The 15,150-nt window shown below is 40.4% G+C and overlaps 1 protein-coding gene across 3 annotated transcripts in view; it reads right to left on the bottom strand.

Moving 5' to 3' along the window:
* The window catches only part of RPGR (retinitis pigmentosa GTPase regulator), an 88,869-nt gene that overhangs the window by 32,449 nt on the left and 41,270 nt on the right, over window positions 1-15,150 (bottom strand). For all 3 annotated transcript variants that reach the window (XM_019529106.1, XM_019529107.1, XM_019529108.1), the window contains 6 exons: window positions 12,800-12,955; window positions 12,130-12,254; window positions 10,893-11,078; window positions 10,167-10,353; window positions 5,524-5,621; window positions 3,735-3,800 (listed from right to left, as the gene is read on the bottom strand). In XM_019529106.1, the coding sequence (XP_019384651.1) occupies window positions 3,735-3,800; window positions 5,524-5,621; window positions 10,167-10,353; window positions 10,893-11,078; window positions 12,130-12,254; window positions 12,800-12,955 (818 nt within the window). The remainder of the gene's footprint in view (window positions 1-3,734; window positions 3,801-5,523; window positions 5,622-10,166; window positions 10,354-10,892; window positions 11,079-12,129; window positions 12,255-12,799; window positions 12,956-15,150) is intronic.

Genomic DNA, 15,150 nt, shown 5'->3' with positions numbered 1-15,150 from the left:
TGTAGCATATGGCGGAACAATGTTTTCTCTTCACGGATCACTTTCTGCGTCTTTACTAGTGCCATGCACTGAAAAGACATGATAAAACAACTCAAAATGTGGTTTGGTCCCATAAAGGTCAACAAAACTTAGTACTTCCTGCAGGTCTTCAAGAAACTGGCACTTAAAGTATTTAATACATTTAAATATGTGACTATATTAAAAAAATCTTTTAGAAAAATATGATAAAAAATACCATAGTGTAACCCTACAGCTTCCTAGTGAATTTGCTTAAATATATCTCTAGAGGCTTGTACTACTTTAGTGTCAAATAATGAGGTAGCACATTGTTCCAAAACTGTTGTGAATCTTGTAATCCATTCACCAAGTGATGTTTCAACTTTACTTTCTGTTTACTATTTTGTACAGCACTTTCTTTCTTCTCCTCCTTTCTGTTACTTTTACTTTGTCTTTGCTGAGGCTTATTTTCTTTTATTTTTTTTCTAGCTTTCTTCCTTTCCTTCTCCTTTCCTTCATCATCTTCCTCTTCCCCCTCTTCATGTTCCCCTTCTGACTCCTCTTTCCCTTCATTTTTTCCCTCTTCCTCCCCCTCTTCCCCTTCATCTTCCCTGTCTTCCTCCCCTTCACCCTCATCTTCCCCCTCTTTGCCCTCTTCATCTTCCTCTTCACCTTCGCCCTCTTCCTCTTCCCCGCCTTCCTCCCCTTCGCCCTCTTCCTCTTCCCCGCCTTCCTCCCCTTCGCCCTCTTCCTCTTCCCCGCCTTCCTCCCCTTCGCCCTCTTCCTCTTCCCCACCTTCCTCTCCTTCCTCCCCTTCATCTTCCCCGCCTTCCTCCCCTTCCCCATCTTCCTCCCCTTCCCTCTCTTCATCTTCCACATCTTCCTCCTCTCCATCTTCCGCCTCTTCCCCATCTTCATTTTCCCTATTTTCCTCCCCTTCCCTGTGTTCTTCCCCTTCCTCTTCCTGCTCTTCCTCCTCTTTCCCTTCCTCTTCCCCCTCTTCTTTCCCTTCTTCTTCACCTCTTCCCTCTTCTTCCCCTTCCTCCCCTTCGCCTTCTCCCTCCTCTTCCCGTTCATCCTCCCCTTGTTCCCCCTCTTCTTCCCCTTCCCCTTCTTCCTCCCCTTCTTCCCCTTCCCCTTCTTCCTCCTCTTCCTTATTTTTCCCATCTTCCCCTTCTTCATCCTCACCCTCTTCTTCCTCACTCTTATTCTGTTCCTCTTCCTCCTCCTTGTCTATACACTCATCTTTCTTATATTCGCTGTCCTCTTTTCTAGTCTTCTCCTCATTGTCATAATCTTTTTCCTCATTCACTAACTCTTTTTCCTCTTCACTCTCCCTGTCTGTGCCATCTCCTCTTTGGTGATTCTCATCATCCTCTTCCTCTCTCTCATTCTCATGTTCTGCTTCAAACAATGATTTGTCTTTTCTATCAATTTCTTCCTCTTCATCTCCATCTGCTGCTCCTAAAGCATCTTCATCTTCACCTTTTCTAACCTCATTTTCATCCTTCTCTTCTCCAGATTCTTCTTCACTGTTTTCAACTTTTTCAGAGTGCTTCTTTTTTTTACTCTCACCATCCTTTATTCTAATGTCACTTTCTCCACTCTCCTGCTCTTGACTAAATTCTTCTTCATTCTTACCGTCTTCCCATTTAGCCTCAGCATCTCTTCCTTCTGGATATAAATCATCCCCATTTTCCACTGCTCCTATTTCTTTTTGTGTTCCTGTGTCTTCATAAGTAGCTTTGTGCATTTTTTGTCTCTGAAGTACATATTCTGTAAGATCATTTCTATTTTCATCACTAGAAGATGATGACACACCTACTGCTATTTCTTTCGTGAAATTCTTCTTTTTCTTAAATACTCTCTGTTCTTCATTACTTTCTTTCTCTCTGACATAGATTTTTCCAAACTTGTCAGATTTCTCAGTTTCATCCTTTGCTTTGCCTTCAAGATCCACCTCATTTTTACTTTGTTTTTTAACTGTTTTGTTTTTCTGTGTATCTAATGAACTAAATACTGGTTTATTACTGTCTGCAGAAGGAGGCACATCTTTTTTATGGGCTTGCTTAGACTTAGTATTCACCTTTGATTGTTTAATCTTATCACTGGAAACATAAATTATGTCTTGTTTAACAGACTTAGACTTTTCTGAATATTCTTTCTTCCTTTTTGCTAATATGCATTCTTTAATAGTTTGCTGAACATCATGCTTCAGTTTCCCAACACTGTGTGCTTGTTCAAGTTTACCTTTTATCTTCTTTTTATCAACGTTAGTTTTTCCCACAAAGGCATGAAAACCACTTTCTAAATCTGAATAATTTCCAAGTGACTCTGAAAACAAAGGTTGCTTTTGCAAAGAACCATCAGTTGACTTTGAAACTTCCTGCATGAAATTAAGATCAGCCCGTTTCAACCCACCCTTACCATCATTTTTCAGATTCACATTTTTATTGCTCTTCTAGTCCACATGAGAAGCAGAAAATTAAAAAGAAAGAAGGAAAGCATTAAGAACAAATTAAAGGAGAGCAAACAGAAAAAAACTATAGAGACATATGAATAAAAAAGGAAATGATTTGTTAGATGGGACTATAAATGGGAACGAAACATGGACTATTCCAAGTAAAACTCATTTATAAATATAAAGCAACTGCATTTGAAGAATAAGAATTTTTAAATAAAAAAATAAGCTGAAAATGAAGTATCCTCAGTATTAAAAATCATCACTGCTTTAAGATTACTACAGCATAGTAATAAAGGAATCATTTAATTTTATAAACATTAACATTACTTCTGTTCAGTAAAATAACTGTTTTGCATTTACACCTGTGTTTTATAAACAAAAACTTGCCTTCTCTTGTGCCCTGCATTTTAATTCAGGTAGTCTAATATCAACATAGGAGTATCAGATATTCTAGTATAAACAAAGAATTACAAAATGTACAGTTTAAATTACAGTGTACTGCACCATCAGTTGCAGAAGCATCAAACTATTTAATTTCAAACTGCACTGGGCAGACAGACCCCCACTGTCACATGTAGACATTCGCTCTCTCAGAAACTCTCCTGAGAGTGATTTAACCTTGGTTGGTCCCAGGTTATTTTCCTCTTGGAGCAGTCATTTTTTACTCTGGGAGAAAAACCCTGAACATCTTTACGCTTGTGGTTTCTCCTTGGAGAACAGAAACTCTCCCAGGACAAACTGAATATCAGTATGAGGCCTGTGATTGCACAGAATCCCACTGACTTTAATGGGCTCTTTGCAAGGAGATGGTGCAAGGTTCTATCCAGCTGAGTAATTTGAAGGCTCTGAGGGAAGAAGTTAAAGGTAAGAATGAGTCTATGAAAAACTGCTGAGTTTACTTTTTTAGCACTTGCAGCAAAAAACGTATTGTCATCCTGGCTAGGGATATACATTGAAAAAGCCCAAGGTGGAATTGATCTAATTTATGTAGCTTTCTATAAGTGGCATAGCTTAAATTGATAGTGAACAGAACACATATTTGTGCTTTGGTTGGGAGGTAAAATCTTAGACTGGTTTCTGCCATTTTTGAACCAGTCTATATGTGCCAGACTTTTGTTCTGTTATGGGTATAGACCGTTTTTTAATGCCAAATTTCTGTTACAGGTATGGACTGGTTTCCAATCATTTATACTGGTAAAAGTGGAATGTCTGTACTTGGCCCCTATCAAATTGGTTAAAGACATTCTAAAAAACAATGTTATGTTACAGGTACCTTTTGTTTTTGAACTGGTGATAATTTTAAGGACTGGTCACTTGGATTCAACTTCATCACATGCGTCTGAAAAGAATGAAGATATCACTTAAAATGGAATACAATTAATATGTGTGAAATCAATAATCGTGATAGTTTAATTACACACTTTCATAAAGCCTTTCATCAGAGGATCTCAAACTGTCTTCCAAACAATTTGTCACAAAATTAAACTGTGATTATAATGGATATGAAAACCTGTATTCCATTATTCAATGAAGTAGATTAAATCCTTCTGTACATTATCTCCTAGAAAAACCTACAGTTCAACATTTAAGAAATACAACCTACAAGGTCAGGCTGAAAGAACTAGAATTAGTCATGAGCGGGGATTTGTTAAAACTTAAAATACCTGAAGGGAGATTATACAGAGGATGGAGATAGACTGATCTCTGTGGCTGCAAGGGACAGGGCAAGGAGTAATGGTCTTAAATTGCATCAAGGAAAATTTAGGTTGGGTCATAAGAAGCACATTCTCACTCTGAGGGTGGTTAAATACTGGACCAGGCTATCCAGAGAGGTTGTAGAATCTCCATCCTTCCCAGGCCTCTTATCATTCTTACTGCTATCTACTAGACTCTTCCTAATGTGTCCACATCATTCGTGGCCCAAAATTAGACACAGTACTCCAGGTGAGACTTCACCAATACTGAACAGAGAGGGAGATCACTCTTCCTGATTTGCAAGTGACACTCTCATTAATACAGCCCCATATATTCTTGACCTTTTATTCTATTTTTTTTGCAATGAGTACACTTTTAACCCTAGGTTCTTTCTGCAGTACTGTAACTCATCCAATCCTTCCTCAGTCTGTGCTAAATGCAGAACTGCATTTCTTATTGTTGAATTTCATCTGACTGATTTTGTTTCATTTATCCAGGTTGTTAAGGTGATTCTGAATTCTAGCCCTACCCTCAGCAACTCTACCCGATTTGTTGCTGTCTCCAAATCTGCTAAGTGCACAATCAATGTCCTCCTTTAAATCATTAATGAAGACATCAGACAATCCCACACCAAGGACTGACTAGGGGAACCCCACTCAATACCTCTCTTAACTAGATACTGCATTACTGATGACTGTTCATTGAACACAATGACCCAAACACTTGTGTATTCACCTTACAGAACATTAGTCTAGTCTAGTCTGCAGTTCCTTAGCTTACTAATAAAATTGTCAAATGCTTTGTTAAAGTCCAGTTATATCATGTTTCCTACTCTCCCCTTATCCACACAGCCTATCAGCTTATCATAGTAGGAAATCAAGATGGTTGGGAATGTCTTGCTTTTAATGAATCTATGCTGGTTGTTTCTGATCACCTTGTTTTCTTTCAGGTGCTTAGAAACAGACTCCTTGATGATCTTTTCCATAATCTTGTTTGGTATTCAGGTTAGACTGACTGGTCTGCCCTGATCTGTAGTCTATTAATTGAACTAGCAGTAGTTGGTTAAAATAAAGTTATAACTTAAGCTTGACTTAATATTAAAGGAACAAGTACTAGGTATCCATCTTGTATGAAATTACAAAAATTCTGTTCAAGGAGGAAAAGCAAACCAGTGTAGTCAATCAACACAAACAGGTTACTAGGCCACAAAAGGCTAAAGGTCTGTGCAAGTAGAACAAGAGCTCTTAAAACCTGGAAACCAACCCACTTTATAGCATGCATTTCATAAAAAATATTATTGCTATCCTGTTACCTCCTAAAATAACAACTGTTAAGCCACAAGACAACTTCAGTAGCAGATATTTTACCATATTTAGTATATCAGTTGTGTTTCCAAGGCTTCTTTCATTGTCTGAATCTTCCTCTGTGGAACTCCTGTCAGATTTTTGGTTTTCTTGATTCTCATCTTAAATAAAACAAGACAATTAAAAAATAAGTAAACAGGTAGTATAAAAGCAATTGAATACAGTCAGACCTCGAGTTACATGGGGGAAACGTTTCTGAAAAAGACTGTGTAAGTTGAAACTGTGTAACTTGAGGCATTAAGTCAATGGAAAATGGGGGGATGGGGACCTGGGACCAAGACTTGTTAACATTATTTCATAATAAAAGGATATTTAAACACATAATAATATAATTAGTAGCCTTATTAAAACCTTTACTCCTGGCTACACACTCATACAGAGACAAAGCTTTAGCTCTAATTGCCATGCTGTCAACAACTGCTCCTTTTCTATTGGTCATTTCCTTGATCCAAAGATTAAGGAGTTTCTCAACCTTAGCTAAAAGAGGAATTCTAGTCACCAATGACACTCTCAAACTCACAGGGGTTGTTGTTTTCACACAGTCTCTAAATTTTTGCTCATTTTTTTAATGGTAAGCACAGTCGATTCACTTAAACTGTACTGGCGAGCAATCAACACAGCACTATTGCCTTCTCTTAATTTATCAAGGATTTTTATTTTCTGGGGCAGGACTTACATGCTCTTTTGGACACAACATCAAAGGCTTTCTTTGACACCATTTACACAACTATTCAGGGGTTAATGTGACCAAAGATGATGGACAATCTTGGAGGAGACAAGTGATGCTAACGCTATGTAAGCAGACTCCAACTAACCACTGCTCTACCGCAAACAGTGTAAACGTGAAGCAGGGTATCACGTAAGTTGAAACATGGTCATGTTATATAGAGCATGTATATGTGAATCAGTGTAACTCGACTGCATAACTGGGAGGTCCAACTGTATAACAAATGAAAACCCCATCCCTTCTGACACAGAAGTATTATTAGCCCCATTTTAGAACTGCAGGATCTGAGATATCATATCCTGCAACCTCAAACAGCACCCTTGCAGTTCTTCCTTTGTATTATTTATGTTAAAACTAGGATAGAGTATGATGCTTAATCTCAATTCACTAGTGGTCTCAACCCATTTCTGCAAATTTTCAAAACAAGATCACTTGGGAAATGGTTCTTTTTAGATGATCTCATGATACTGTACTTTTCAATTTCCAAGACAATAAGAATAAGCTGTGGTTAAGCTATAGAATTAAAAGCTAGACAGCCCAGGTTCTCTTCCTACATCAGTCATGGACTTTCCTTCTTGGACAAGTCACTTAGGGCTAAAGGTTTCAAGAGCTTAAGTATTTAAAGGATTTCTCCTTCAAGTGCTTATGTAGCATTTAGGTAGCTGTGTAGCAGCAATTTTCTGGAATTTACCCACAGTTTGGATTCTATTTCTACCAATGGTGCAATAGGATTGTGCTGTACCCATGTGTGAGGGAGAGAAAGAGCCAGCAGGCTCCTTGGCTCCCAGACTGAGCGGAGGGCCAGTGACCCCAGGCCCGCAGCCCCAAGGAGACAGGCAGAAATCCCCCTTATCCAGGTGTATGGGGAAGGGAGGGGCCGGTACTTCCTTCGCCGGCGTAAAAGAGAGGCCAGAGCTGACAAGCGGAGGCAACGCAGAACCGGAAGGAGGACGTGGAGGTGATGGAGCACGCTGGCATACGCTGCAAAGGCTACGAGCAACACCGAGTGCCAGTAGGAACCTCTGGCAAAAGGCTAAGCCCCAGCGGGGTTTTAGAGCCCAGTCTGCTGGCCCCTGCGGCGCATAGGATTGTTTGTTTACCGGCTGGGAGTGGATGGAGCCCAGCTGGAGCTGGGTACAGTAAAGACCCTAATAGAAGGGCACTATTTGACTTTGGGTACCGTAGCCCCTGTAATAGGGGCGCAGCTCAGTAGTGAGCTTTAACTGTGGAAAGGGGAAGCTGACCAAGCCCCCACAAAGGGACTCTTCGAGAGCCAAAAAGGGGCTCAACCCCACAGTTGGCAAGTTTGTATTGGAGGACAACTGCAGACGGCTGGAGCAGCCACTCTGATCAAGGGAACCCTCTTGGTCGTAGTGCTCGTTTTGATTTTCATTTTTCTTTTGGGGACTATCTGAGTGACGTGCGGATACATGGCTGGACCAGACAGTCAGCCACCACCCAGTGGAATGGGCAAGGGTGTAGGGGTGGCGGAGCCCTCAAACTCAGGACCCACAGGACGCCGGTAAGACTCATAATTGGACTGTGCACGTCGGACATCTGAACCAACTCTGTTAACATCAAAGTCGTGGCAGGCGAAGCAGGAGCGTGCGACACACCCAAAGGTGAGGATACACTCGGCTACCGGCAGGTGGCGCCTGCACGGTCCGCAGGCCTTGGTGTTAAACACGACACCATGTAGGCCAGCAATAAAACAGAAGAGAAGGAAGACCCTTCCCACCTTTTAGCCCAACAGACAAGGAGTGAAAGATCCATGTCTAGCCCCACCTCACTCAGAGAGGGGGTTCCCAGCAAATCACTCTAACCAGCAGGCCATACACTAGGCATTACCCAGAGTCCTTGCCAGCCCTCCTCCTGACGCTGTTCAGAAAGGGAAAAAAAGGGGTTTAGCTTCTAATCTGGATGCCTGACCCCAACAGCACAGAAACTAATTCCTCTGTTTACAGAGGTGTAGGTTGTAGCCATGTTGGTCTAAGCACATAGGCAGACAAGGTTCTGTGGGTGAATCTTATATCTTTTATTACCAGGATGGCATCCACGCCTGCCTTACATATCTACAAGAGCAAGATTACAACTCAGAGTACAGACCCAAAGATATTACTGACCTTATACACTTCATTCTCACACACAACAGTTTCGCTTCTAATAATCAACACTTCCTACAGAGCATGGGCACAGCTATGGGCACAAAAATGGCCCCACAGTATGCCAACCTTTTTATGAGCCACCTGGAAGAAGAATTCCTCAAGGACTGCACCATCAAACCCTTGCTATACTTAAGATATATTGATGACATCTTCATCATTTGGACTGAAAACCTGTAATCTCTGATTGAGTTCCATCAGAAATTCAAATTACCATCTCTCTATCCAACTATCTCTTGAATACTCCAGCACCATCATCTCCTTTTCAGACACTATGATTAATATCCATAATGGCAAAATACAGACCTCATTATACAAGAAACCCACAGACCAACATACATATCTACACAGAACCAGCAATCACCCTAAACACACCAAAAAGTTGCGATATACAGCCTAGCCCTCAGATACCACTGAAAACACCCAGGATTGCCACCTCACCAATCTGAAAAAGGCTTTCACCCAACAAGGACACTCCTCCAAAGAAATAGACTGCACATTTGAAAGAACCACCCAGATACCATGTGAAAAACTGCTGCAATACAGAAGAAAACCCCCCACAAATCACACACCACTGGTTATGACATATCATCCCTCCCTTGAACCCATACAGAAAATCCTCAAACAATTGCAACCCATACTAGAAAGAGACCCTATTCTTAAAGTGATCTTCCCAGAACCACCCATCCTAGCCTTCAAACAAGCACCAAACCTCGCTAACCTCATCACCAGAAGCAAACTTCCTCAGGCCAAGAACACACCGAATGGATCCAGACCATGCCATGACAAGAAATGCAAAACCTGCCAACACATCTCCGCCACCCCCACAATTACTACACCCCACAACAGAGCCATCACCATTCCCAGATCTTATAGCTGCACCTCCAGAAATGTAATATATCTCATCCAATGCACCAAATGCCCTGATGGAAAATACACAGGAGAAACCAAACAACAACTGTGCACCAGAATAAATGCACACCAGAAATCTATTAAAGACAGGAATACCTAAATACCTGTGGAGGCACATTTCTCACAAGGAAACCACTCTCTCTCCAATCTCTCAGTCCTGATCCTCAAAGGAAAAACTTACAAAACACTTCTCAGAGATGAGCCTATGAACTTCACTTCATCAACCTCCTGGATACTAAAAATCATGGACTGAATATAGACATTGGATTTATGACACATTATAGCCTGCCTGACATCTGACTCCGCAGGTACCTCTCCACTATTCAACTGCTACATTCATCCCCCTTCTCCCCCCAACCCAGTCTGTCTCTCACCCACTGACTCCTCAGTTTACATCTTCACTGACTGCCCGTCTTGCATGCATACCAGCCCAGCCTCTGATTTCTTTATTTTTCATTCCATCCAGGAAGACCACACACCAACCACAGAAACTTCCTCAGCCTGACAGGTTTTTAAACCTGAAAGCTTGCTTAAAATTTTTTTCCCAACTATTTAAGTTGGTCTACTAAAAGATATTAGATTCATCCAAAGAACCTTGTCTGCCACTGTTATTTATCCATTTTATCCAGTAAATATTACATGCAATGCTCAGAGGGTTGAAACCTAGGTTTAGTGCTATGTATCAGTTGCTCAAGTGCTCAGTTCCTGGATGATAAGCAGTTCCTTCACACAACCCTGGAGAGAGAGAGAGAGAGAGAGAGAGAGAGAGAGAGAGAGAGAGAGAGAGAGAGAGAGAGTGTGTGTGTAATGGTCAGGAAGACAACAGCAGAAAGCATACATTTCACCTGTTGTACAGCCCACATTAGATCCAAAGGCTTTATTTATATTAGCTCCTTCTGCACCAGGATGTTTGTCTGCAGATAAACATGGTGGGACAGTGTTGCTGGTGATATGTAAAGAAGATTTCAGCAAGCCTTTTCCCAAGGGAGGTAGTGTTCGTACCATTCGACCAAATTGTTCTGGTGATTTTTCCTTAAAAAACAAAAACAAAACAAAAAACCATTTAGAGAAAATTTGGGGCTAGTAACAGAAGGTTAAAATGCAAATGCCTTCTCAAATTTAATTATGGTATTAGCTCTACTGAATGCTGGTAGTATAACTAGGGGTGGGCAAAAAAGGCACCCACCCCAGATACCAAGTTAGGAAGAGTGCTGGAATAACCCTTCACAGAGTCTATACCCCAGAACCCATGCTGGGAACTCCGAAAAAATGAGCTTGTGTCTTGCTCTTGTTTCTTTGTGGTCTATTTAAAAAAGTCCTGAAAGGACTTTTTAACCTTCTCCATACATCATAATGAAGCAAAACAGGACAATTGTCTTTTTTTCCCATCATCACTCTTGATCATAGGACATATACTCATTTTTCCTTCCCTAACCCTTGAAAGTCAAATATTTATTTCAGCAAAGAATATTTATTTTTGACCATATAATTTTAACTGAAAAAGTAACTTGCATTCTTGCAAAAAAATATGCACACTCTATATGATGAAAAATACTTAGTTTTGAATTTACCCTCTCTCTCCGTCGCATTCGTGCTGACAATGTTCGCTGCAAGGTGTCTGATATTAATGAATTTCCACCCAGTTTGGAAATAGTAGCAGTCAAATAGTTTTCATGTAAATCTCCTAAGAGTATTTCTTCAGACCCTTTCGGCCTTGGTGAGGCAAAAACTAGCATGTGACAGCCACCACAAGCAACCTACGGTATCAACACAAGGATTTCATTACCTCACATTCACCATCATGGATGCAAAGGGTAGAAAAAGTGTTCAAAACTGAAAATGTTTTTCTTCATATATAGTGACAGTATAACCATAAGCTAAAGCATACTACTATCATTACTGGTGTTTAAAATATATATTGATCTAAATTCATTCCTATTCTAAATACAAAATGCAGTAAAATACAGAGTAAAAAGTTAGCAAACTCTCTCTCCAGAAGTAAATAAAAGTTGCTGCACTAATTTTCAAAGGAGATTAGCAAATCATTTTGATAAAAGCCAATATGGTACATACAGCTTTGCCAACTGTAGCAATTTTGTCAGGGGTCTCACACTGATGTTTTAGTTTAAGTCTTAACCAGATAACTTATCGCAGAAGAATCTCAGCTTTTATTCAAAAAAGAAGTTTCTGGCTATTGCAATTACAGAAAAGACTATCCCACAAGCACTGTAACAGCTCAAAAAATGAGAAGGGAAGGAATACAAGAACTCAAAATATTAGTTTCTTTTTTAAATTTTATGAGATTCTGAGGGCCTGACTCATAATATTTTAATAGTTGCTGCTGGCATTATTGTAACATTTCAGCAAATAAATAAATATAAGCATAGCCTAAGAGAGAACAATAGTACCCCTCTTTTCTCATCACACCTGAATGACAAAAAATAAACTCATTTTCATTTTATTAATATGCTGGTAAATGTATTGTTTAGATTCTCTTTAACCATTTCTAACTCAGACACTGCAGTACTGGGTTAGTGCATAAAAATCTAAAAGCTATGTCTTGTCTATTTTTATAGTCCAAACCAACTATAATGCAAAAATGAAGCATCGGCATGATGAATGCTGAAAAGTCTTTTTTTTTAAATTACATTCGTAGAATGTTAGTAATCTATAGCAATATTAGTTAAATATTGAAGAAAATGTATTTTTAAATACAATCTTGAACGATCAGGTTTCTTTAAATAAAATAACTTGTTTAAATTACAGACGGATGAATGCTTGAGAAGCAAAAACAAAACAAAGTTTTACCAAAAGAACGGAAAACCTCAAGAAATTAGAACATAAGGTAGGTATGAATTGATTAGTAAAATTCTCTTCTCCAAGTCCTAACTTGCCATGTCGTCCATCTCCAAAGCTAAACATAAGGCCATTGTCTGTATGGAGAAAGAAGAACGTATTTATACAGAAGATGCATTAAAAGTACAGGTGAAAACTAATACAAACAGAAGGAATAAGATTTGAAAGTAAGGAGCAATTCATTTCCAAAAGTAGTATCTGAATATTTTTTAGATTTTCAAACTGATGAATATGGTCTGAAAATAAATATATTTTCAGAAAAAGTACTGTCTGGGATTAAGTTACTCTAGACAACTGATAAAACAATACAATTAAGGTACAGCAAATCTAAGACTGATAAATAGGACTGCTAAGCAGAAAGGCATCATGAGGCTACAATTGCTTTACAAAGCAGTATAGTCTGCAAGACTGAATATAGGCTAAGAATCTAAAAACCCTGTATTTCAATCTCTCTCTTCCACTAAGGCTAGTATGATCTGAGTCTTAGCCTTCAGTTAAACTTTAACTTAACCTTTAGTACTACTAAATGTGGATATATCTTCTTCATTATACTCAATTTATATTGAAATTCCAGATTGTAAATTAAAATCCAGTATCAGCTTAGTATTTTTAGCATACATACCTGTTATGACAGCTGTGTGATTTTCCCCGCATGCAATGTTACATATTTTGTGCCTCCTCAGATAGTCTACAGTCTTTGGTACTGGGGTTTCAAAAATAAATGTACCATGTCCAAGCTGTCCATACTGTCCAAGACCAAAAGCATATACATCTGTCTCTGAAAATGCACATGAAAACGTAAGAGCACACATGCCCTAGGAATAACCTGTCCATTATTACCAAAACAAAATCACACCAACTTCATGAAAGCAGTATGTTTTATCAGTAGAGGTGCACTGATACATTAGTCCATATCATATCATCACCAATAAAAGGAAAATTGACATTATCGGCAATCAGCTTGTTTGGGCTGATGTGGCTGATAATGTTACCGATAATGTCACCAATAAATGCTGCCTGCATGTGCGCAGCTGCAGCACGCACACAGCCAGCCCGGCAGCTTGGAGAGCCCTGCCCTAGTCCAAGTCCCACTCCCTCCCTCACCATAGGGGCCTCGATCTGCCACTCCATGCCCCTTCCCTCCAACAGACTTACCAACTGGACGCTGCTTTCCCAGCTGCCAGGCTGCATATCAGCAATTAGATCGGTATCAGCTGATATAGCTCATTAATAATCAGCCATTGGTATCAGCCCAAAAAATCTTTATCAGTACATCCCTGTTTATCAGGGATTAGCAGCCTTGTGAGAGAATGGTGTTTTACTTCACTAGCCAGAGCACAGCACCACTGAACATGTTCCCTAGCCAATACAGCCATTCAGAGCTGAATTGCTGGCTGTGTATAAGTGCCAGAATTGGTACTTATACAGCTTAAATTACACTTATATAGTTTAAACAGCCATTTAGGTGTGAAACAATATTCTGCTCTTACTGTGTCCATTATTGGGGGAGTTATAGCCCCATTATGTGAGAGGCAGTACTTAAAAGCTGGACATCTTGAAAATGTCATGGTGGAAGGAAGGAGGGAACTGGAGGGCCTCATCTTTTCTATAACCAAGATCCAAAGAAAAACCTTTCTTCATTTCCCTCCATCAGTCAGGAAAGAAGAAATAATTGCAAGCCAGTCACTTGAAAGGAACTGTGGAACAGAAGGTACTCTCTGCCTTTGGTACACGCATGATATGAGGGTGCTGCTAAGGCAATACATTTCTGTGCTCAAGTACATGCGCGCCCACTCCCTGCTGCACCACAGTGCACAGGTGCCCCATTGCCATGGGCTCATGCAGTACCATAGACTGCAACATGCCACCCTGCCCCTGGACAAGGAGCAGCAGAAGCCAGAAGAAGAGAGAAGGGGAACCCAGAGACCCCACCTCAAGTGCAGTTGGAGTGACTGTGGGGATCAATGTCTTGGTGGGAGCCTGTAGGTCTGCAACTTCACCCCTCACAGACTGCATGAGGCCCACCAGCCAGCAGTTGGTCAGCCCTGGGGTGGATCGCCTATTACTGCCCCAACTCTCTAACATAACATGGAATTTCACATTAGCAAAAAATGCAGGATCAAGTCTTATAACACTAAAAGCTAAAAAAAAAAATCTACTTAGATCTTTTGCCTTCCTCAACCCAAAAATTATTAAAATATTTTCAGGAGTCATATCAAGAAACCATGAATGTGCATCACAATTTTTTCCACCTTTTAATTTAAACATGCAAGCATTTTATAAAGCTCTTTCTATTAAATGTAACTCTTAAGCTCCCTCTGCTGGAAGATATGGTGCTAGAAAACAAAACTCAGAAGAAATTTCTGAGCAGTAAAAAAAAAGAATAAAATAAATAAAACCTTCTTATAATTAGTTTTTTATTTAATTGGAGAGATTCGGGGCAGAACTCTCTTTGGGCACCTATGTGGTGCTTTTGGCACATGTGCAGATAGGAATTCAACTTCCCCTGGACCTGTAAGCTCAAGCACATAGACTGAGCATACACAATAAGTTGCATACTGAGTCTGTACACAGGCACATGTGTGCACACTTGAGTAGGCAAAATATGGTTTGCTGAGAGATTTTGTCCAGCACATGGTGGGTCCCTCACTCCTGTAGGCTGAGGTGTGGTGGGCAGCCTGGGCTGTGGTACATGGAGCTATTCCTGCCACACCCAGGCACACAGCAGGGCTGGAGCAGTGTGGTAGCCAGACTTCATTTCCCAGCAACCCCAGAGTCAGCAGTGCCTTCCAGCACCACCAGACCAGGCTCCATCGCCTAGCCACCCCAGCTTGTCCACCCCACACCCACCACCGGGCCAGGACCTGCATGGACGGATGTGAATAGGATGGGATTCAACACAGACAAGTGCAAGGTGATGCACCTGGGGAGGAACAACCGGCACCATACCTACAGGTTGGGGAACTCCCCTCT

The sequence above is a fragment of the Crocodylus porosus genome, unplaced genomic scaffold (genome assembly GCF_001723895.1).
Source record: "Crocodylus porosus isolate Cpor-Errol unplaced genomic scaffold, CroPor_comp1, whole genome shotgun sequence".
NCBI lineage: Eukaryota > Metazoa > Chordata > Crocodylia > Crocodylidae > Crocodylus > Crocodylus porosus.
Note: the sequence above shows the minus strand (reverse complement) of the source record. Positions and strands in the feature narration are given on the sequence as shown.